Source organism: Arvicola amphibius, chromosome 12 (genome assembly GCF_903992535.2).
Source record: "Arvicola amphibius chromosome 12, mArvAmp1.2, whole genome shotgun sequence".
Taxonomy (NCBI): Eukaryota; Metazoa; Chordata; class Mammalia; order Rodentia; family Cricetidae; genus Arvicola; species Arvicola amphibius.
This window is the reverse complement of record NC_052058.2, coordinates 55,966,607-55,989,908: the sequence shown is the minus strand read 5'-3', so window position 1 is coordinate 55,989,908 and position 23,302 is coordinate 55,966,607. Positions and strand designations below refer to the sequence as shown.

Genomic DNA, 23,302 nt, shown 5'->3' with positions numbered 1-23,302 from the left:
AGCCAGATGAGGGTCTCTGACTGCCAAGTGCATTACTAGAAGTTTGTACAGCCCAAACCAAGTGGAGTCCTGGGTTAATAAGCTATTCCCTATGCTGCTTGTCTGCCATACTTGGACAGTGTTGCAAACCAGAGCTATTGAAAATATAACAACAGAAGTAAGTTGCTTGTGGCTATAATCCTAGAATTGGGAGGTTGAGGCTAGAGGATCACAGTGAGTTAGGGTTAGGGCTAAAAGCATGAGCTTCAGAGAGATGATCTTATAAAAACAAAAACCAAAACAAAAAACCAAAGATTTGGTCATAGTGGTATACACCTATAATCCCAGCACTTGGCAAGTGGAGGCAGGGAGCATCAGAAGTCAGCTTTGACTACGTATCAAGCCAGCCTGGGCTACAAATCCCCAAACCAAGCAAGCAAACAAAAACATTTATTCTGGGCCTGGCATTAAGCACTTAAATTCCATCCTCTCAGGAGGTTAAGGGAAGTATAGCCTGAGAATTTATAGAGATTCTTCCCCCCCAAAATAGAAAGGGTCTGGAGAGAAGGGCAGGTGGTTAAGAGTACTTATTATTCTTGAGGGGAACTCAAATTCAGTTCCCAGCACACATATCAGGCAGCTCACAGTCTCGTGTAACTCCGCCTCCAGAGAATTCAACAACCTCTTCTGGCATGTGAGAGAAATACCTTCACATGCACAACCACATAGTCAGGCATGGTGGTGTATTCCTTTAATCCAGCATTTGGGAGCAAGAGACAGCTATATTGTCATGCCTGATCTACACAGCCAATTTTAGAACTATATAGTGAGATTTTCTTTCAAAATAAAGACAAAAGATTATGTTGAATGATAGAATATTTGCTTAATATGCTAGAGGTTCTATGTACAATATCCAGTCTAACAAAAATCTGTAGTTACTTTTTTGTTTGTTTGTTTTTAAGACAGGCTGTCACTAAGTTTCCTGGGGTGGTTTTGAACTGTCTTCAGTCGAGGAAGGCATTTGATTGACTTGTGAGCCTTTTGAGTTGCTGGAATTAGGGCCCTGCTTTTAATAGTTTTTTAAAAGAACAGTTGCCCTCAACTCCAAGCATAGGGGGTTGCCTCTAAATGGCCGTCACAGGTGACTACTACCAATGCCTGTGAGTGTCCAAGAGAAAGTCTCAACTACAACCTACCCTACCTCAACAGCTAGAACCCATTAGCTACTGCTGCGGTCATTGGCTACAGGATGGAGTATAACACGGGGCTCAGGAGTTGGTGAGGAATTTTGTGGGTAGAAACAAAGAGTACTGTTAAAGAGGTAAATCTGGGGTGGAGAGCTGAAGGAAGGTGAAAGCTGAATCCCGGAGGACTTCGCCAAGGTCTGTCCTAGCACTGAAAGGTCATAGGTCCTCAGAGATGCTGTGGTCCTGTTTCCTCAGCCAAAAGTAAGAACGTGTGATCTAATGAGATAATGTTTATTAAAAACTATTTGCAAATGTATTTGAAAAAAAATCAATAGATTGGTTTGTTAAAAAATCATTATCTTTCATGGAAAGAAAACAATTAAATGAACCCAACCCTGAGGCTAGACGAGGCAGTCAGAAAGCATGGTGACTTAATCTGCTGTAGCAATTTCTGCTCCTGTAAGATGTGGTTTACATTGTCAGTGGAGAATCTGAAACCTTTGTGCTATTTGGACAGAAAGTACAGTGACTCTTCCTACCCCCACTGATTTGCAAAGCACTTAATTTAACAAAATTCAAGGTGAATGACTGGCAGGGATGATTTGGGAATTCTTCTCTGTAGCCTCTCACAGGGTGGGAATGTAGAGAAGAGGAAGCCTAAGGAAAACAATAAAACAAAATATCCTACCACAGAGAAGCACTACTACGTGAAATGTTAGAATCCAAAGTTGGGTTTTAATTTGCTACTTTCTATCAACATAACCCAGAAAAGCTGTGTTACTTCTCTGTGCCTCTGCCATCTAGCCTAGAAAATGGAAGCACTATTGCTGGGGGTTGCATTTTTATCTGAAAATAGTGGGACAGAATCTTAAAATATTCCAGAAGACACCAGGAGATCCAAGTAAAACGTTAAATGACATAGAATAATATTCTTCTACCTAACTGAGAAAATCAGAGATCAAAAGGCAATAGTTCTTCCTGTGAAGCCATTTGCTGGCCCGAGGGATTTTGTTGTTAGGCAATGGAGCCATTGCTGGCTGAATTAGCAACTGTGTAAATCTTCACTGATGAGTGGTGTGTGTGTGTGTGTGTGTGTGTGTGTGTGTGTGTGTGTGTGTGTGTGTGTGTGTTTGCTGGGATCAGTGGAAGAGATCTGGATATGGGTCCTGGTCATCTCATTTTCCCATGGGCTGGCTCTGGATACCTCACAGTGTGACAACTGTGGTTGCCTCAGTGTGTTGTGGGGTGTGGGCTGGAGTGTTGCTGAATACACACCGCAGACAGCTGCCCTCTGCCTTGCAGATTGATGACAAGCAGCTTCGGGGCTATTTATCTGAGCTTCGCCCAGTGACGATAGTGTTTATAAACCTGATGTTTAAAGAGCAAGACAAAGCAGAAGTCATAGGTTCAGCCATCCAAGCCGCCTGTGTGCACATCACTTCTGTCCTGAAGGTCTTCCGAGGCCAGATCAATAAGGTCTTCATGTTTGATAAGGTAAGTACGGACTACAGAATCGGAAACCTCAGAAGTGTGAGGTAAGCGCTTAAGGCCACAGACATTGACCAGGTAGAGCAAACAGATGATTGGACGCTTAACCTAGGATACCAGTCTTTATAACAGCTAATACATGGCCAACATGCTAGGGGCTCTTCTCAACATTTTACCTAGACTAGCCTTGAGATTATTCTGTATTGTTGTTTTTGAGACAGGGTCTTACCATGCAACTCTGACTGCTCTGGAACTTACTATGTAGACCAGACTGGCCTTGAACTCAGACATCTGCCTGCCTCTGTCTTCTGAGTACCAGGACATATGCCACAACGCCTTGATACTCTTTTTACAAGATTTTCTAATCACATTTTATACGGGCATATGCACACATGAACATATGTGAACTAAGGTCTGCATGTGGTGGTCAGAGAACAACTTCCTGGTGTTACTCTTCTTCCTCCATGTTGGTCTGCCTGACTCACTGAGCCATCTTTTTAAAACACTTTTAAGTTAATTTTTACTTTATGTATATGGCTACTTTTCCTGCATGAGTGTTTGTACACCACACGCATGCATGGTGCCCAGAAAGTTTAGAAGAGAGAGTATCACAGCCCTTGAAACTGGAGTCATAGATGAGTAAGAGCTACTATGTGGGTGCTGAGAACTGAACCCAGATCCCCTGCAAGGGCTGAGTCATTGCCCCAAACAAGCGCACGTGCGCACGTGCGCGCACACACACACACACACACCCCTCTATGGGCTTTTTTAAAGACAGCCTCACTGTGTTCCAGACTGTCCCGGACCTCGGTATGTAGGCCAGACTTTTCTGGAACTCATAGAGACCTCCCTGCCTCTGCCTTCTAGGACTGGGACTAAAGATGGGCATGTCCTAAATCCTCTTGACAGGTTCTATCCCCAAGGTGGTGCCTTTCCCACCACTCTGTTGTGCCTCTTAGGCTTGCTCATCCCATTCCAAAGTCCAAGGCCTTGCCCACAGGGAAGAGCAGACATGACTGCCCACCAATAGCTCAGCAGGAGCGATCGATCTCTGGAGCAAAGACAGAAGCTACACTGGTGCTGGCGCCCTGGGAACTCCCCGCTTTTCCAAGCATAGGACAGACTTGGCAGAAACCAGGATGAAACCTGATTCGGAAAGGGAAGATTGCTGTGACGCTTCCTGGTTAGCCCATCAGCTGGGGCCCACTGATGCTGTGTTGCCCACTCTCCCTTACAGGGGTGCTCCTTCCTCTGTGTCTTCGGTTTCCCTGGGGAAAAGGCATCTGACGAGATCACTCACGCCTTGGAAAGCGCCGTGGATATATTTGACTTCTGTTCTCAAGTCCACAAGATCCGGTGTGTGCCGACCCCAATCCCATCTGGTATTCCTGGGCTGTTTTAATGGAACAGAGAGGGTGGGGCACAGGAAGCCGGAAAGAAGGGAAAGAGTGAACAACTTGGTCAGCGCCTCAGACATTCTCTCCTTCACATTTCTCAGCTTTGAATAACTGTCCTAAATGGAGTTATAAAAAAAAAAAAAGGGCTGTTTGTTTGAGACTGCCTCCCCTCCCCTTCCTAATGCCTTTCCCCACCCGCACCACATTTTCTATGCTCATCATCTTTTTTGTCAATGTTCATTATTGTTCTCTCTCTCTCTCTCTCTCTCTCTCTCTCTCTCTCTCTCTCTCTCTCTCTCTCTCTCTCCACAACTCTCCTTGTGGCATAAGTACTGTTTCCATCGGCGTCGCCAGTGGGATCGTCTTCTGTGGGATCGTTGGACACACTGTGAGACACGAGTACACAGGTATGAAGACCCAACCTACTTTCACCATATGACATGACATTAGGCTTTGTGAGAGATCTTAAAAAAAAAAAAAAAAGAAAGAAAGAAAGTCAGGGGGAGGTGAGAAATGAGCTCAGCCCTCAGGGTTTCGTCTTTCCAAGTGGAGCAAAGCTGTGTCGCTTTGCCCACTGACGATGCCAGGCCTGTAGCGTGTGTGTTTCCGGTGCCATGGGTGGGCATAAAAAGTATGAAGTCAGCTGGACAGACGGCTCAGAGGTTAAGAGCTCTAACCGCTCTTCCAGAGCTCCTGAATTTAATTCCCAGCAACCACACGATAGCCCACGCCCATCTGTAATGAGATCTGGTGTCCTCTTCTATCGTGCAGGCGGAACACTGTATACATAATAAAAAACAAATAAATAAGTAAGTCTTAAAAAAAAGAAGTATGAAGTTGGGAGGGAGAGATGTCTCAGAGGTTAAGAGCACTGGCTGCTCTCCCAGAGGTCCTGAGTTCAATTCCCAGCACCTACATGGTGGCTCACAACCATCTATAATGACATTTGGTGCCCTCTTCAGGCATGCAGGTATACACACAGGCAGAACATTATATACATAATAAATAAACCTTTTTTTTTTTAAAGAAAATATGACTTCAGTCAGGGTTAGAGGATTGGCTCAGCAGCTATGAGTACTTGTTGCTCTTTCAGAGGAACTGGGTTCCTCTCCCAGAACCCACATACTGGATCATAACCATCTATAACCCCATTTCCAGCAGGTCTGGCTCCAGATGTCCTATTAGTCAGGTCTGGTTGCTCAGTGATTTCATCATCAACAAGGTGAAGGGTCATGACGCAAGACAGGATGCCTGGTAGCCACATCAGAAGGAACAGGGGAGCTGGTATCTTATCCTTTTCTCAAGGTGTTGATGATAGATCCAGGCATATACAGGGGGAGGGGTACTAGGAACAGGGGGTAAGAAGTATATGAAGCCAGAACTGGCCAAACTGTGGTGTGTTCATTAGTCTCTCAGGAAGTGGTTACTACTAGATCCCTATACCAAGACAAGTGCCTGCAGGGCTCAGCATTCCTGACATTGAGATAAATGGAGGAGGAGAAATCACTCAAAGAGAAAGTTAAGCTGTATCAGGGAATAGTGTGTCAGAAAGATATTTTTGGTCCCCATTACAAAATACCCCAAAAAACAGCTTGAGGGAGACATTGTGGTTTGGATGTGAAATGCCCCCTTGGCTCGTGCGCCAAGTATCCAACTTGGTCTTTAGCTGGTGAGACTGTTTTAGAAAGCTGTGGGACCTTTGGGATTATGACCTACCTAGCAGAAATAGTCCACTAGGGGCTTAAGGCCAGCAACAGAGTGTTACCATGTCTCAAAACAAAACCATGGCTGGATGTGGTGGCATACTCCTTTAATCTCCGAGGCAGAGGCAGGCAGATCTCTGTGAGTCTACATAATGAGTTCCAGACCAGTCAGATTACACAGAGAGACTCTGTTTAAAACAAACAAATTAACAACACACACACTAAATTATCAAACAATGTTTCATTCAGTAGACACACAATATTTTGAACCCTTACTAGTGGTTCTCAACCTGTGGGTTATAACCCCTAGAGTCACATATCAGATATTCACATTATGATTCATAACAGTAGCAAAATTACAGCTAAGTAACAATGAAATGATTTTATGATTGGGGTCACCACAACATGAAGAACTGTATTAAAGGGTCACAGTATTAGGAAGGTTGAGAGTCACTGCCTTAACCAACACAGTGCTGGTCTACTTCATCAGAGAAGGTAAGCTACATCTTACTCAACAGGTCTGTGGCTGTCTGCCTTACAAACACCTCTCTACATTTAAGGGCCCTTGGTCCCTAAACAGACCATCTTCTTGGTCTCCCAGGTGAGACAGAAACTTTGCTACTGGCTGAGTTAACTGTTGAAGATTGTTTGAAATCAGCACTGGCCAACTGAAGGCTAAAGTCATGTGCCATTCACGACAGACAGAAGAAACAAAGGAAAAAGGCCATTTGGGGAGTTTCCTCAGGTTATGTGACGTTTACTAGCTTTTGATTTTTTCTCCCCTTTAACTTGCTCCTTCCTGTTGTAGTCATTGGTCAGAAGGTCAATATTGCTGCCAGGATGATGATGTATTACCCAGGCATCGTGACCTGCGACTCCGTCACCTATGATGGCAGCAACCTACCAGCCTACTTTTTTAAAGAGCTTCCAAAGAAAGTCATGAAAGGTGTTGCAGACTCTGGACCGGTGTATCAGTGTTTGGGCCTTAATGAGAAAGTGTGAGTGTGGTCACTGATGGTTTTTATATTTTCTAGTAAAGGGGAGATTTGATAGCAAAGGATTGGTCCCCCATTTGAGGTTCAAGACCATTTCATGAAGCTGAAATCTATGCCTTCCCAGACCTGGGTTCACCTGGGTCCAGTCTGTAGCCAACCCTCATCTTTCTCCACCCTACTGATATAGCAAGATGGAAGAGGACCATCTTCACATAGGCCTGAGAGCTTGAGGGTGATTCTTCAGCGGCTATGCAAACAGAACAGAGTCCTCTGATTTCAGTACATACCAGATGGACCTGGTCACCATTCAGTACCCACTGATGTGTTAACCGTGTGCCCAGCATCAAGAGGGATAAAAAAGGCTAAGATAATGTTCATGGATCTTTCCTGAAGCCCAGCTTAGATGTGTAGATGTCCCTTTGGACTTAAAATTGTTCAATGGCTGCTAAGCACTTCGTGTTAACTGTCAATTTCCTGGCAGTAACATACAAGGGAACTTTTCCAACTTCATCCCTTTCTGCACACCCTCACTGGGATTGTCTAATGGCTGGTTATCATTGCCACTCTGCCCAGTCCACCTTTATAATATAGCTCAGAAATGTTTTTCTCTGGGAGGGTGGCTCTGGAATTTTCCCTCACCTATTAGACAAAGGAGCCCTTTTCATCCCTGGGTAAGTCAGCAGAACATGCCTCTAGTAGACTGTCTTCACACTACCTCACTGTCTCTTCATTTATTGGTTCTAGAGATGGATTCCAGGGCCTCATATAGGCTAAGCACTTGTTCTACCTCTAAATCGCACCCCCAGTTCCCATATCACAACTACTGACATGCTACACCTTTCCCCACCGCACTGTGAGCCCAGGGAGGTTCCATACTGAGTATCTTTTGTCCGCTCTTCTATCCCCTGGGTTTGGCACCAGCGAGGCTGGATACTGAGTATCTTTTGTCCACCTTTCTATGCCCTGTGTTAGGTACACAGTAGGCCATAAACAGTGATGAATAACTTAATGGTGCATGAACGAACAGCATGGAGAATGGAAACTGTTGCTCCAGGAACAAATTAGAATTTAAGTCTTAAAGAATCGGTCAACCAAGGCTGCAGTTCCTTCAGAAAGTTCTTCCTATTCGCTTTCTATTTCTGGGGTCAGCCCTCTGCATTAGCACACATGGGTCATCACACGATGGTGCTGGACTAAGTGAATGGATAACTTTCAGTGAGCACTTATTAAATATGCATTCTACCTCAAAAATACTGTTTATTCATATGTTTGACTGTGTGATGTAGAAACAGTTGTCTCAATTTCATAAATTAAAATGCTATTAAATGACTCACCAATGGTCATCTCTCTCTAAAGCCAGGGAGCCAAGATTCAAACTGCTGCAGTAACCCAGATAGATTCACAGGCAACCATAAACCTCAGTGGGACAAAACTTTTTTTTTTTTTTTTTTTTTTTAGTACAGGGGCTCTAGTCATTGGCCTTGCTCACTAAGGCTGAGTTATACCCCAACACAATTAACTGGTTGGTTTTTTTCCTCCGGGGAAATATGGACCACAATTGATACTGTTACAATTGGGCTGATCTCATGCTGCTCTTTCCCAGTGCCCGGGTTCAGCAGGATTTTAAATGATCCAAGATGACATCAGCTGAGACCACTGGCAGCTGAGCTTACAGAACTGAAACAATTTGGTTCCATGGGTCATCCTCTGCCAGGCAGGTTGTCACAGTCACATGTGAAGAACAAGAGGCAGCTGGCTCATGCACAAGCCTCTTTCTCTCTCACGCTTGCTGACATCTGGTCAGAGCACTCCCAAGATAAAGCCAGAGCAGGAAGGCAGTGCCCAGCTAGACCACAAAGAGTGCAGGTACAGGGAGGGTAGGGAAGTAGGTCACCACACACAGACAACTTCCACATAAGCCCCAAATCCTGCACTCTCCATGAGCTTTCTGTACCATCTTTCCAGGAATAAGAGTCTGGAGACAGACACAGCTATCAATAGGGCTTGGTTCCTGACCTGAAATTTTTACTTTATGAAGTTAGCTGCATATTGCACAGGAGAGTTTGATAGGTGCATAGGACAGAGTAATATGACACCATCAGAGAATAAGACAAAGCAGCATGGCAGAACAGAGAAGGGATGGTTCAAAGTAAAAACCACATGAAAATGCATATGCACCCTGACCTGTGTTTAGACAGTCACCATGAGCTACAGGATGCTGGGCAAGTTAAGCTCTCTTTAGTTTTCTCATTTGTAAAATGGACATTAGAGTAGTACTTTCCACCTCTGGTGTTTGTGTGTGTGTGTGTGTGTGTGTGTGTGGGTTTTTTTGTGGATTATTTTTGGCAGTACTGGGAATTGAACCTGAGGGGTCATGTGTGCTGGGCGAATGTTCTCCCACTGGGTTACAGCCACAACACAGGAGTCATACTAATAATACATATTAATGTTTTTTGTCAGAACTAAAGATACTGGTAAAAGGAAAGACAAAGTGTGAAAGCACTTACAGCTATGTTAGACACATAGTCGAGCTATCATTGAGCAGTTCATAGAATGTCTCCGGGATGTGAGATTCTGCAGCACATCCAAGATCGTTGGGCTCCATCACCCCGCACCAAAGGGTTCCTGTCTACCAATGCAAGAACCATTTGCTGGATAGCGAGCCAGGCACTATGGTAACGGCTGGTACAGACAGTGTTTGGACTCTTACAAGTAGACTTTCTCTTCTCTCCCTTTGGTATTTGCAACCAGGGAGACTTGTTAGAGACCCACCAAAAGGTTTAAGACTAATCACTTTTGCTCTCAGTGTTTCTGTTTTGAATGTAACATCTCTCTCTTTTTTTTTCTTTAGCATGTTTGGTATGGCATATCTCATCTGCAACAGATATGAGGGTTACCCTTTGATGGGTAGGTAGTGAGCCGTGATTTGAAACTTTCTTTGCTTTTGGGGGGAAATGGGAGGCAACTAGAGCCTAATTCAAGGTCTCACGCATGTAGTACAAGCTCTCCATTCCTCAAACTTCTTTATTGAACTCAAACAAGACATAGGAAAAGGGTACCAATGAGAAGAGCACATCCTAATGAATTATGACAAAATGAAAATATACTCATAACCTAGGTCAAGAAATACGAAAATAAAGCCGGGAAATGGCACAGTGTTTAAAGTATCTGCCATGTAAACATGAGGACCCGAGTTCAAATCCCCAGAACCCACATACAAAGGTGGGCATGGTTGCACATTTCTGTAACCCTGGAGCTAGTGGAGCGGAGACAGGTGGATCCCAGCGCTCCCTGGCTGCGGCGTCTAGCCAGTGGGTGAGTCCTGGGTTCAGTAAGAGATACCCTGCTTGGAGATAAGTTAGAAGGTGATAATAGATACCTGCTGTCAACCTCTGGCCTCTCTGCCCATGAGCACATGTGCTCCCACGGCTGTACATCCATACAGTGCACATGTGCACATATACACTCATACAAAAAACAAAGGAAAATAGCAATGTGTTAGGAATCTTCGCATGCACCTTCCTGCTTCCTCCCTCACCTCTCCCGATCCCAGGGCTCTAACATTCCAGGTCCTTTATGCTTATTTAAAAACATACATAAAGCTGGGCAGGGTGGTTTGCCACTTTCACTCCAGTACTCAAGAGGCAGAGACAAGTGAGTCTGTGGTGAGTCTGGTTCAGATAGGAATTCCAGGTCAGTGGGGTCGACAGAGTGAGACCTGGTCTTAAAAAACCAACGAATAACTTAACTCCAGCATGATGACTCCCCTGCTCTTCGGGACGCTGAGGTAGGAGGATCACTTGAGCCCAGGAGGATCTCTTGATCTCTTAGGGCCACCCTGGGCAACACACAAAGGCCTTGTCTCGTGCACATCCATAATTTATGCTCATGGAATCATACTTTAAAAATAATGATTGTAATAGTGCCCATGCAAAAGGAGGAAGTAGAGGGTTGGACGTGCAAGAGATAGGGATGCAATGACAGGGCCAAGATTGTTGCTGTGGGAAGAGGATGCAGAAAAGACCAGAACTGGAGCCGCGGGGGCAGAAGAGGGAAGGGGGAGGCACTGTGTCTGCACGCTCCACTCCAGGAACCACCTCTGTGCCTGGTTCCCCTTTTTTACTTTGACCTACTAAAAGTCTATCTTTTGTTCTGCATCTGGCCCCTTTGCCTCCTTTTTTCTTTTTTTTCTTCACCTTGACTCCCCCCCTACCCCCACATGCTTATGGTTTAACCACCTACCTTACTGAGGATACCTGTCTGCCTTCCCTGCTTCTCCCCGCCTCAGACAGCACCTTTCCTTCCACTGGGAGAGAATCTTTGATTTTCCTTTCTCCCCCTTTGAAAATACAAACAAAACAGACAGACAGACAGACAGACAGACAGACACACACACACACACACACACACACATCACCACCGCCACCACCACCACCGACTCCCCAGGAAGGGCTGCAGACAGCAGGGAAGGAAGTGAAGGAGAAGAGCAGAGGGACATCAGGGAAAAGGTTCACAAGTCCCTGGGAAGAAAGCCTGGGTCAAAGGTTGAGAGCAGGGTCTTCTGCCACCCCTGGCCACTGTCCAGGGGACTTCCTGAGCACTGATATTTGTAGGGTCAGCAGGTAGGGAGAAGAGGGGAGTGGGAGAAACAGTGAGAATCTGGATTCCATATCTCTATAACTAGTTCTTGCCTGGCATTTGGGCACAAAAGCACAAACTGAACGCACATGAAAATACCTATGTGTACCTTTTACTTTGACTTTTCCCCCGGCATGCTCTTTGTTCCGACACTATCCCTCGTATATCTACATGTATGCACATAGGTATATTACATATATTAGACAGAAAGCACATACATGCCTATTTTTCACTTTGTTTGGTGGTGGTGGTGGTTTGAGACGTACCTTACACTCTGACAATCTTTTACGCAGCAGTGTGTTATGGTATGTATCCATGCTGTTGGCTGTTCCTACAAATCACTTCCAGTTATTACTATATTTCATGCCATTTTATAAATGTACCACCCTTTTTTTCCTGGTATATAAGATTTGGGTTATTTCCAGGTTCTTACAGACAGTGTTACCATGAACATTCTTTGTAGTAAGCATTTTCTAATAGAAGAATAGCCTGGTGCAGTCCCTGGAATCTCAGCTTTCAGGAGACTGCCAGAGGACAAGACATCATCACAGAGCACCAGCACAACCAAAGAACAAGACAAATAAGAACGAATATGTATGTTCATCCAGTGTTATGTAAACGTATACATACATGTGCATATATGCATATATACGAGTGATCTTGTCAGTACAAAAAGTATAATTTTGGTAGATGATACCATTGTTCTTCATCTTTGCCAACAGCCACTTCTGTCAGTCTTTATGATTTGGAAACCCTGTGGGGTATATGGTCCTTTATTGTCCTTTCCACTTGTTATTGCTCTGGTGTGGTAAGTTCCTTTTTGTCTATTTATCCATCTTTTTGTAAAATGATTATACAAATCTCTCTTCTATTTTTCATTTGGGCTAGTAGGGTTGTTTTTTTTTTTGAGACATGGTCTAGTTTGTATTTTTCTTGCTGTGGTGACTGTTGTTGAGATGGTCCTTAAAATCCAAGTTGGCTTTAAACTATCTATAAGCCTGAGGACAACCTTGAACTTCTGACCATCTGGTCTCCAGCTCTAGAATAATGGTATTCCAAGCCTGTGCCACCACCACACTGTTCTCTTTCTCTTTAACTATGGAACCCTTCCCAGATTTCTGTGTTATCTGTACATCTCTGTATCATTCTATTTTCAATTATGTGCTTTGCCAAGAAAAGCACTTTCCTGATATTTAATGAACAGAATTCTTAACTGGAATGTAATTCAGTCTATCAATCTTTTGTTTTTCACCTGTGTTTCTTTGTGTGTTATTTAAGAAATCATTCCTCACCATATGTTTTGAAAGTATGTCTTAGCTTTTCTTCCAGAAATTCTGCTTTAATGTTTATATTTAATTGTTTAAGGACTTAAGGGTAGTGTGGTGCACAGAGTTCAGTCCCCTGCCATCCACACATATACTTTCATCTACAGTCTATGTAGAAGTGATGTAGTTGGGATTCTTGGTGACAGGGACCTTAGCAAAGCTAATTCAAGTTGGAGAGGGAAGTAGATCTAAAGGAGGCAGTGATATACTTCTCTGTATCATTCTATTTTCAATTATGTGCTTTGCCAAGAAAAGCACTTTCCTGATATTTAATGAACAGAATTCTTAACTGGAATGTAATTCAGTCTATCAATCTTTTGTTTTTCACCTGTGTTTCTTTGTGTGTTATTTAAGAAATCATTCCTCACCATATGTTTTGAAAGTATGTCTTAGCTTTTCTTCCAGAAATTCTGCTTTAATGTTTATATTTAATTGTTTAAGGACTTAAGGGTAGTGTGGTGCACAGAGTTCAGTCCCCTGCCATCCACACATATACTTTCATCTACAGTCTATGTAGAAGTGATGTAGTTGGGATTCTTGGTGACAGGGACCTTAGCAAAGCTAATTCAAGTTGGAGAGGGAAGTAGATCTAAAGGAGGCAGTGATATACTTCTAAGAGCAGAGACTCAGTGTAGCCTGGATGTAGATTCTGAGGACAGTTATTTGGAGGCGCCCTTGCTGATCCCTTCTGATAGATTTAACATCCCTGAAAGATGTATCTGAAGTTAAATCAGTCACACTGTATCAGGGCCACTAAGAGGAGACTCTATCCCTTCCTTTGGGGAATGTTAGGCCAGAATCTTCTTTTTGTGTTTTTTGTTTGTTTGTTTGTTTGATTGGTTGGTTGGTTGGTTTTGTTTTTTCTCGAGACAGGGTTTCACTGTAGCTTTGGAGGCTGTCCTGGAACTCACTTTGTAAACTGGGCAGGACTCGAACTCATGGAGATCTGCCTGCATCTGCCTCCCGAGTGCTGTGATTAAAAGCATGCACCACCACCTCCTGGCTTAATCTGGAATCTTAGTGTCTGCAAAGCCTGCAGGAAATCGATAGTTCCTGAGCTGTACAGCCGCACTTGGGCCAACAGAACCCCCGCCCCCTCTCTCAGGCTAGCACCTGGTAAACACAGACTCCCACACTCAGAACTAGAGAGGGAGAGCACTCACACTCCCCCCTCCTGTAAGGCCCCCTTTTCCATCCCTAGAGGTCCTCATCCCCTTCTGCTGGACTGGCAATTATCTTAGAACCCATGGGATGACCTGCAGACATTTCTCCGTTTGATCCAGTTGATGAACCAGCCTCTTTAGACCATATTCCACAGTCCTGGGTAAAAATCAGGTTCCCACACTCAAAGCTATTATATCCAAAGACAAACTGTAGGAGGTCAGCAGTGTGGGAAATGTTCTTCTCTGATAAGCATTCCTGTCCAAAAAAAAAAAAAAAAAAAAAAAAAAAAAAAAACCAAAAAAAAAAAAAAAAAAAAACCACTATGACAGAGGGCAACAAAATTACCTGGAAAAATATTAGGGTCAAAAATGTATATAACAGTTGCTGTAGTAGGTTTTGTTTATCGGTTATTTTGTTTTTGTTTTTCGAGATAGGATTTCATGTTGCCCAGGCAGGCCTTGAACTTGCTATGTAGCTAAACCTATTCTTGAGCTTCTAATTCTCCTGCCACCCCTCCTAAGTGCTGGAATTACAAGTATGCATGAACAAGTCCAGCCAGGGCTTTGATTAGGTAGAAATATAATGCATGGATTTAAAGATAAGTTAATTTAAAACTCATTTTAGAAGCCTGGCAGTGGTGGCACGCGTCTTTAATCCCACCATTTGGGAGGAAGAGGCAGGTAAATCTCTGAGTTCAAGGCCAGCCTGGTCTACAGAGAGAGGTCCAGGATGGCCAGGACTGTTACACAGAAAACTCTCTCTCAAAAAAGAAAAAGAAAAAAAAAACAAACATTGCCCCCACCCCCACAAAAAACCCTGTCATTTTAGAATACAATAAAAGTAAGTGTTCCATATAACCAGTACCAAGAAAGCTGGAGGATTTTACTATATTTACTACTCTTTGACTCCAGTCTTCCAAATGAGCCTCAAGTCTCAAAAGACAGCTCACATCACTGAAGTTCAGACGCACTTCCGCAAAAGGTATGTTTCTCTCAAGAGAAGCGATAGAATTTGCAGAGTAATTTCCATCAAACAGTACTCAGACCCTTACAATGCCAGACAACATATATACCGTCCTTTTCTAGACTGCTTCTACATGAATTCATGACTCTATTTTAGCAAAGACACTAGATAACACATACTGCTGCTCTATCCACAACTAACAAAATGGTGCCTCCTTAGTAATCTGTCCAGCAAAGAAACTAGAAAAGACCCAATATGAACCCGCAGTTCTTCTCACAGAAATTGCTTGTTGCTATGAGAGTCCAATTCTTCCATCTCCTTCACATTCACCCAGGTTTCGGAGACCGTGGGCTGAGTTATCAAGTTCCAGCCTGGGCCGCCGCCTACTATACACATTTTAAGGCAGCCAGAAAAAAAAAGTGATAGGGTTGTCACCCAGGATGATTTTTATATTGTTCTTTTTCCTCCTTCATTTTCCATATTTTCTACAGTGAGCATGTGTTAGTTATATAATCAGTTCGTTAAAGAAAACAGAAAAATAAGATTTAAAGTTAAGAGCCTTGGTTCAATTCCTAGTTGTATAACCTATGCAAAACTCGATTTTTATACAACACAATTAAATGAAATTGTAATGATCTTACAAATATGGTCTCTTGGTAATAGAGATATTACAGTGGTAAAGCATCTGGCTAGCATTCCGGAGGTTCTGGGTTCCATTCCTGGCCTGGTGTGGGGCGAGGAAGCAACCACAAAGGAACTTTTCTTCACAGCTTGTAGGAACCAAATAAACTTGCAAAATCACCTTGCTAACTAAAGCTTTAGGAAAAGATTTAAAAAAAAATTAAGAATGCATATAGCCTTAAGAAATTCCACCAACAATTTAGGTCAGGGATAGAGGCGCCTGCCTGTAACCCCAGCTCCAGGGAGGTGAAAGCAGGAGATGCAGGGCTTCATGGCCATCCTCATCCTCAGCCGTATAGTAACACTGAGGCCAGCCAGCCTGAGCTACATGATACACACACACACACACACACACACACACACCAACCAACCAAACCTGTAAAGAAGTACCATGAGCAATGGAACTCCAAAGACATTCTTAGGGTATCACTGTGTGCCTTTTCAAAACTATTTCTAAACTATTTTCTGTCAATGGGTTTGCTCCTTTAAAAAAAAAAAAAAAAACAACAGGACGTGTTAAGGAGATCAACTACTTCATGTCTGCCATGAAAGACTTTCTGATGACGAACTGCAGCCGAGTTCTAATGTATGAAGGATCTCCAGGATATGGCAAAAGCCACTTGCTTATGGAGATTGAATACCTGGCCTCCCAGCATGAGAACCACAGGTTAGTGTGTCTTGTGACCTTGGAAATATTGGCATCCTTAAAGGACTCTCCCTTATTTTGGTGTCTTCTGCTTATAACTTGCCTTAGGCAAACTAGAGGAATAGAGCTGTTGACCCTTGTAGCTGAATAGGTAATTAGTGATAAGTGTTTCAAACTAAGAGAAAAGGGGCTGATTCTGGAGACCTCAATTTAATTTTTGGGCAAGCTTGGAGACTTGAAAACTTCCTGCTTAATCTCAGTGTCTAGGTAGGTGACAACATCTAGCAGAGATGTGGCCACCGCGGTTGGAGTCTGTCTAGGGAACCCAAAAGGGGACTGCTGCTTTAAGCCCTTTAGTTTTGAGAACGGGGCTAAAGAATGTTGGGCTGCCAGACCTTCAATCTGAAGGGCAGAGCTTGCGTACTTAGGCCAGACTTTGTCTTCACCCAAAGGAAGGGCTGTAAGGACCCCTTAAGGACCCTCTTCACAATGAGCACTCTGCCACTCTGAGGGACTGGATTGTATAGTAACGATGACCAAGATCATAACAACAGTGTCTCGTGTCTTCCCCTCCTAACCGCAGGGGTATATAAGGTGGAAGTACTTGTTAATCTTATTTTTTCTCCAACTTCTATCGATCTTTAATGTCAGGCCTAAGAAAAGTTAGTTTCAAAAGGAGATGATTACAGCAAGACACATTGAGTCGTTGCATTACTTACTACATTATATACTTACTATGTTCCAAGAATTGCTAAATGCCCTATTAGTCACCAGGGGACTGCAATAAAGTACCATAAAACCAGAAAGGCTAAGAGTCCAACCCAGGTGTCAGTGGGGTTGGAATCCCAAGGACTAAGAAAATTCTGTCCTGTTCTTCTTTCCTAGCTTCTGGTGCTTTAGTGCCAATGTTTGGTGCTCCTTGGCTTGGAGAGACACATTATCTAAATCTCTGCCTCCACACAGCATCTCCCTGTGTGTTTTCTATGCACACATGTTTAGTTTACTTATGTATTAGTTATAGGCAGGGGTTCATGTAGCCCAGGCTAGCCTTGAACTCCTGATCCTCTCAGTTCCCACCTTCTGAATGAGATTCCAGGCACACACCACCACACCCAGCTCAAGTTACAGCCTCATCTTAGTTGATTCTCTGTGACCACACTGTTACCACACAGGGTCACATTCTGCAGTAGTTGGAACACGTGGATGATTTGGGGGAATACAGGTCACTCCTGAGTGTGTCAGTGCCCCAAGGATGAGTGCTATATGGTCCCTCCTCTCAAGGAGCTTAGAAGATGGCAAGGAATGTGGTGAGGGTGGTGGCAGAGGCAGGCAGTAGAATATTGCAGGAATGCAAAGACAGTTGAGTAGCCAAAATTCAGGGCACCAGGAGCGTCTTCCAAGAGGCCATTGCAAAACAGGAGCTGTGGTCAAAAATAACCATCTCTAGGCAGGCCGAAAGAAAAGTCCTAGAGAGGAGACACAGCCCTGGCTGTATAGGAAACTCCCATCTCCTTGGTGCTGGTAGATAGCCAGGCAGAAAGGAGTGAGGCAGACACAATGAGGCTTTGGTCACTCTGTATATCACACAAAATAGGTCATGGGAACCCTGGAGAGCATTAAATAGAAAAAGGCAAGATTTGCCTCGTTTTGTTTTGTTCAGCTTTTGGGTTGTTTTGGGTGGTACCAGGTTTCACACATGCCAGGCAAATGTTCTCTGTATCACTCAAGTTTCTTAAGTTGTCTTCACAGAGTCGCTGACAGCAGGCACGGGAAGTAGCATGCTGGTGTAGCGGGATAGGCACAAGTCCTAAGGGACCTGGGTGCAGGGCAGTGATGGCAGGACTAAGAGAAGATACCTAGGTTAATATCATGGAACAATGGAGGAGGTTGGGATACCTGAAGCAGGAATAAAAACAGCCTTCAGGTAGCTCAATAAATCTCTGTCCTTGCAGCTAAGCATGAGAAATCAGAACTTCCCTCCAGCCTTTGCTATCTCCAGGGACTATACTTAAAATGTTCTCCTGATTCTCGATTGTCTTATGAACAGGTCTATTGCTATTGCACTGACTAAGATCAGCTTCCATCAAAATTTTTATACCATCCAGATACTCATGGCTAATGTACTAGGTCTAGATACTTGTAAACATTACAAAGAACGACAGACCAATCTGCAAAATAAAGTCAAGATGCTGTTGGATGATAAATTCCACTGTCTTCTTAATGACATCTTCCATGTTCAGGTAACTAGCTTGCATTAGACTCCTGCAAAAAAAAAAAAAATTAGCTGTGGGCCAAGCACGGCAGCTCCTGTCTGATGCTATATGACTTCATGTGCCTTTAGCCTTTGTTTTAGTCAGATTAATATTGCTGTGATGGAATACCATGACCAAAACCAAGGTGGGGAAGACAGGGTTTATTTGGCTTGCACTTCCAGATCATAGCCCATCATCAAAGGAAGTCAACACAGGAACTCAAAGAGCAGGAGCTGATGCAGAGGCCATGGGGGGCGGGGGTTGCTGCTTCTTGCTGGCTTGCTCCCCATTCCCCATGGCTTGTTCTGCCTCCTTATGTTGTTTGAGACAGGGTGTCCTTTTTTTTTTTTTTTTGAGACAGGGTTTCTCTGTGTAACAGTTCACTTTGTAGACCAGGCTGGCCTCAAACTCACTGGGTTCTGCTGGCCTCTGCCTCCCAAGTGCTAGGATTAAAGGTATATGCCACCACTGCCCGGCAAGGCAGGGTTTCTCTGTGAAACTTGTTTTGTAGACTAGGCTGGCCTCGAATTTAAAGATCTGCCTACCTCTACCTCCCAGGTGCTGGGATTAAAGGCATGCACCACCACACCCATCAGCCTGCTTTCTTGAACTTGGAGAGTTCACTCCGAGTTCTGCAGCTGGTTTGATGGAGTGTTAGCACCTGGCTTTGATCTGCCTTTTGTGATGGCTACCTCTTGTGTCCTGTACCTTTTGTTTGAAGTATGTAAAATTTATCTGAGAATTCCCTAAAGTTTCCAAAGCCTATGCAATATTTGGTTACAGGAGGATTTAGCAAACTGAGATGCCCTGTGACTAGGAATTGCTATGGCATTTGTCTCTTTGGGAGCTTCAGATAACAGGTTTTGATATGTAGAAACCGACTTGCTAAAAGATGTAAATTGTATAACAATAAAGGAGCCCTTGGCTGAGCTGTTGGAGTCAGTTTGCTAGAGGCTGACTCCTCTGCAATTGCAAGGGTAAAATTTATCCTAGAGTACCGCTGATTCTTCCAGAACACTTAGAGAACCCAGGACCACTGGCTCAGGCATGGTCCTCTCTTACAGATCACTGATTAAGAAAATGCCATGCAGGCTTGACTGCAGGCTGATCTTACAAGAGGCATTTTCTCAGTTGAGGTCCTTTCTTTCAGATGACTCTAGATTGGGTCAAGTTGACATAAAACTAGCCAGCACACCTTTCTTATTCTTTCCTAGTCTTCCTGAAGTATCCAAGTGTTAATGCCTCTCCATTCTCCCTGAACTGCATTTATATTCATTTTTAAAAACAACTTAGTCATCTGGGGCTAGAGAGACTGCTCATCTGTTTAAAGCGTGTAGTGCTGATGCAAAGGACCTGAATTTCCAGCATCCACATTAGGCAGCCGACAACCAACCAACCACTGCCGATGATTCCAGCTCCAAGGATCTAATGCCCTCTTCTGGCCTCTGTAGATATTTGCACCCATGTGCACAGACTCACACATAAATACATACAAATACACATAGTTAAAAATAAATCTTTGCCAGGTGGTGGCACACACCTTTAATCCCAGCACTCGGGAGGCAGAGGCAGGTGGATCTCTGTGAGTTCGAGGCCAGCCTGGTCTACAAAAGCTAGTTCCAGGACAGGCTCCAAAGCTACAGAAAAACCCTGTCTCGAAAAACAAAAATAAAAAAAAAAATAAATAAAATAAAAATAAATAAAAACAAATATTTAAAACCTGTATTCGAGGGGCTAGAGAAATGACTCTGTTAAGACCATTCGTTGTTTTGCAGGAGACCTGGGTTCAGTCCCCAGCATCCACATGGTGTCTCACAACCATTCGTAGCTCCTGTTCCAGGAGACTTAATACTTTCTTCTGACCTCTGTGGGCAGCATGCATGCACATGGCACATATACATACATGCAAGCAAAATACACACATAAAATAAATCTTTTTTAATCACTCAGTCAAGATTTATTTCAAGTCGTAAAGACTTTCAGGTAAACCAAGATGATAATGCAATTCCCTATAACACATAAACACTTAATATAAGGGTTTTGAAGTTTAGATAATTAACTCACATGAAACAACACACATTTTTAAAATTTACATTTATTGGTGGTCAGTGGTGGCACACACCTTTAATCCCAGCACTCAGGAGGCAGGGGCAGGCAGATTCCTGTGAGTTCTAGGCCAGCCTGGTCTACAGAGATTTCTGTCCTGGAATTTTCCAGGACAGCCAGGACTGTTATATAGAGAAAACTTGTTTCAGAAAACAAACAAAAAATTACATTTATTTATTTAGTTAGAGGAGTTAAGGGTGGACTTAGGGCCTCACACGGCTAAGCATTTATTCTGCCACTGAGCCACATCCACACCCCCGGTACCATGTTCTTGGAAGACAATGGAGGTATCTAAAACTGCCATGCCCAGGAAAACCCAAACAGCCACTTACTGAATTGTATGTCTGTCATAACCGTACTGTCCTATCCTGTTTGACTTAGGGCTCAAAACCACCCTGTTGTCAAAAGTGGCATCAAACGTAAAGATAGCATGTACCCTTTTCTGTCCTGAAGCTATTCTATTCAGTGGCACAGAGGAGTCAAGCCAGGGAGGGCACTGGGGGGAATAGCATTTGAGCATCCAAAACTTCAGAACGGTTGCCGTGATTTGCTCGGAGACATGTGGCTCCTTGCTCCCGTTGCTGTTTCCTTCTGCTCACGCTCTGCTCTCTGCACAGTTCCCTGTTTCCCGGGAGATGTCCAGGATGAGCACATTAAGAAAGCAAAAGCAACTGGAAGCGCTATTTATGAAGATCTTGGAGCAAGTAAGAGCATCTGTGGGTCACACCACCTGGGGAGGAAACTAGACAAACGGTCACAAAGCCAGCTGCCTCAAGGGACTCGGACTCTGCTGGCAAAGAACGCTGGAAGCATGTGACAGCCATATCCTCCAGTGCTTCCTTCTCCCCGTCCTTCCAAACCTGAGCTGAGTCTGTTCAGAATTCAGCTTTAGAGGAGCTGGACAGATGACTCAGTACTTAGGAGGACCCGAGTTCAGTTCCCAGCACCCACATCAACTCCAGGGCCACAAGAAAGAGTGGCAACTCTTTCTGTCCTGTGTGGACACCTGCACTCATGTGTACACACACACACACACACACACACACACACACACACAGCCAGCACAGTGGCACACTCACGATCCTAGTACTTGAGAGGCTAAGACAGGAAGACCATGCATTCATGGTCTATTGCATGTCTCCAGCATGCTGGAGCTGTGCACAACCCTAATAGATATACACTAAATGTTTAATGAGTGGATGAATAATTAAGACTAGTAGTAACCTGTACAGGAAAAAGGATACACAATCTATTTAAAGTGTAACCTATACCAGAGTTTAAACCAAAATAGCACAAGCCATCAGCAGTGTCAGGAGCAGATCTGTCTCCATCAGGATGATGTGCACACCTCCTAGCCCATGGTGCTTATGCATATGTTACAAAAAATCATATTCCCAGGATCATTTATCAGTAGATTAAAATGACTTTTAGCTGATATGGTCATTATTTTTATGTAGTGAGCATTGTTTTCTGTTTTTTTTTCTTTGAGTTTGCAGATACTCCCATAACCCTAATTAGCCTACAATTTTACATGATCTTTTTTTCTTTTTTTCTTTTACTAAGAATTCAACCCAGGACATCCTAAAAACACACTTTACCACTGAGTTATGCTCTAGGGTTTTGTTTGTTTTGAAAAAAGGTCTCTTAGCTCAGGCTGACTCTGAGCTCATGATATGAAGGGTAGCCTTGAAATCCTGATCCTCCTGTCTCCCTCCCAAGTGTGGGGATCACAGGTGTGAGTCACACTGGCTTTAGTGCTTTCTGTTTCCTTCCTACCTTCCTTTCTTCCCTCCCTCCTTTCCTTGCTTTCTCTTTATAAAGCCACTACTAGCTGGTCATGGTGGCACACACTTTTATTCCTTACTGAAGACACGGTTGAGAGGTATCTATCTCTGTAATTTGGAGGCCAGCCTGATCTACAAAATGTAAACCATAAAACTCAATGAATACACATTCCCCACCTGTGCACAAGATCCCAGAGTCTGCAAGCATGTCCCTGTTTCTCTTCCTTTTCCAGACAGTGAGAGAAGAAAGGATTGTTTTCATCATTGATGAGGCCCAGTATGTGGACGGAACCTCCTGGGCCTTCATAGAAAAGCTCATCCGGTCCTTGCCCATCTTCATTGTTATGGGCCTGTCTTCCTTCTCTGACTTTCCCTGTGCGGCTGCCAGTGCTATAATGAAGAACCGGAACACCACTTATATCATTCTTGGTGCTATGCAGCCTCAGGAAATCCGTGATAAGGTCTGCATTGACCTTAGTGTAAGCTGTATCCCCAGAGAGCTGGACTCGTAAGTAACCTCCTCCTATCCTGAGCTCTTGCCCCCCTGCACTGATCCCCCAGATCTGAACTTTCTCAGATCCCTCAGGCTGTGGTGTGTGTTGTAAATATGTTCATGTGGATACATGTGGAGGCCAGAGGTTAATGCTGGGTATCCTCCTTAATTGTTCTTCATCTGATTTTTGAGCCATGATCTCTCACCAAACTCTCAGTTTATTGGTTCAATTAGTTTGTCCAATGAGTCTCTTGTCTCTGGCACTCCAGAGCTGGAATTACAGATGCACGCAACTGCAATCAGATGTTTCTGTCACGATTCCAGCTGCCAGTACCAAATAACCAACACAGAAGCTTATAATTAATTGTAAATGCTCGGTCAATAGCTCTGGCTTATTACTAGCTAATTCTTACATTTTAAGTTAACACATATTTCTTATTTATGCTCTGACAGTACCTTTATTAGCATGGAACGTTCATCTCATGTTTCTCCTGCATCTGG

General features: G+C 43.8%; 1 protein-coding gene across 1 annotated transcript in view; it reads left to right on the top strand.

The window, feature by feature from the left end:
- Positions 1 to 23,302, top strand: part of Adcy10 (adenylate cyclase 10) — a 68,431-nt gene that overhangs the window by 14,386 nt on the left and 30,743 nt on the right. Inside the window, exons 8-16 of the mRNA XM_038349612.1 lie at positions 2,469 to 2,660; positions 3,892 to 4,010; positions 4,382 to 4,458; positions 6,563 to 6,752; positions 9,601 to 9,656; positions 16,031 to 16,187; positions 18,214 to 18,406; positions 21,142 to 21,228; positions 22,542 to 22,816. Of these exons, the coding sequence (XP_038205540.1) occupies positions 2,469 to 2,660; positions 3,892 to 4,010; positions 4,382 to 4,458; positions 6,563 to 6,752; positions 9,601 to 9,656; positions 16,031 to 16,187; positions 18,214 to 18,406; positions 21,142 to 21,228; positions 22,542 to 22,816 (1,346 nt within the window). The remainder of the gene's footprint in view (positions 1 to 2,468; positions 2,661 to 3,891; positions 4,011 to 4,381; positions 4,459 to 6,562; positions 6,753 to 9,600; positions 9,657 to 16,030; positions 16,188 to 18,213; positions 18,407 to 21,141; positions 21,229 to 22,541; positions 22,817 to 23,302) is intronic.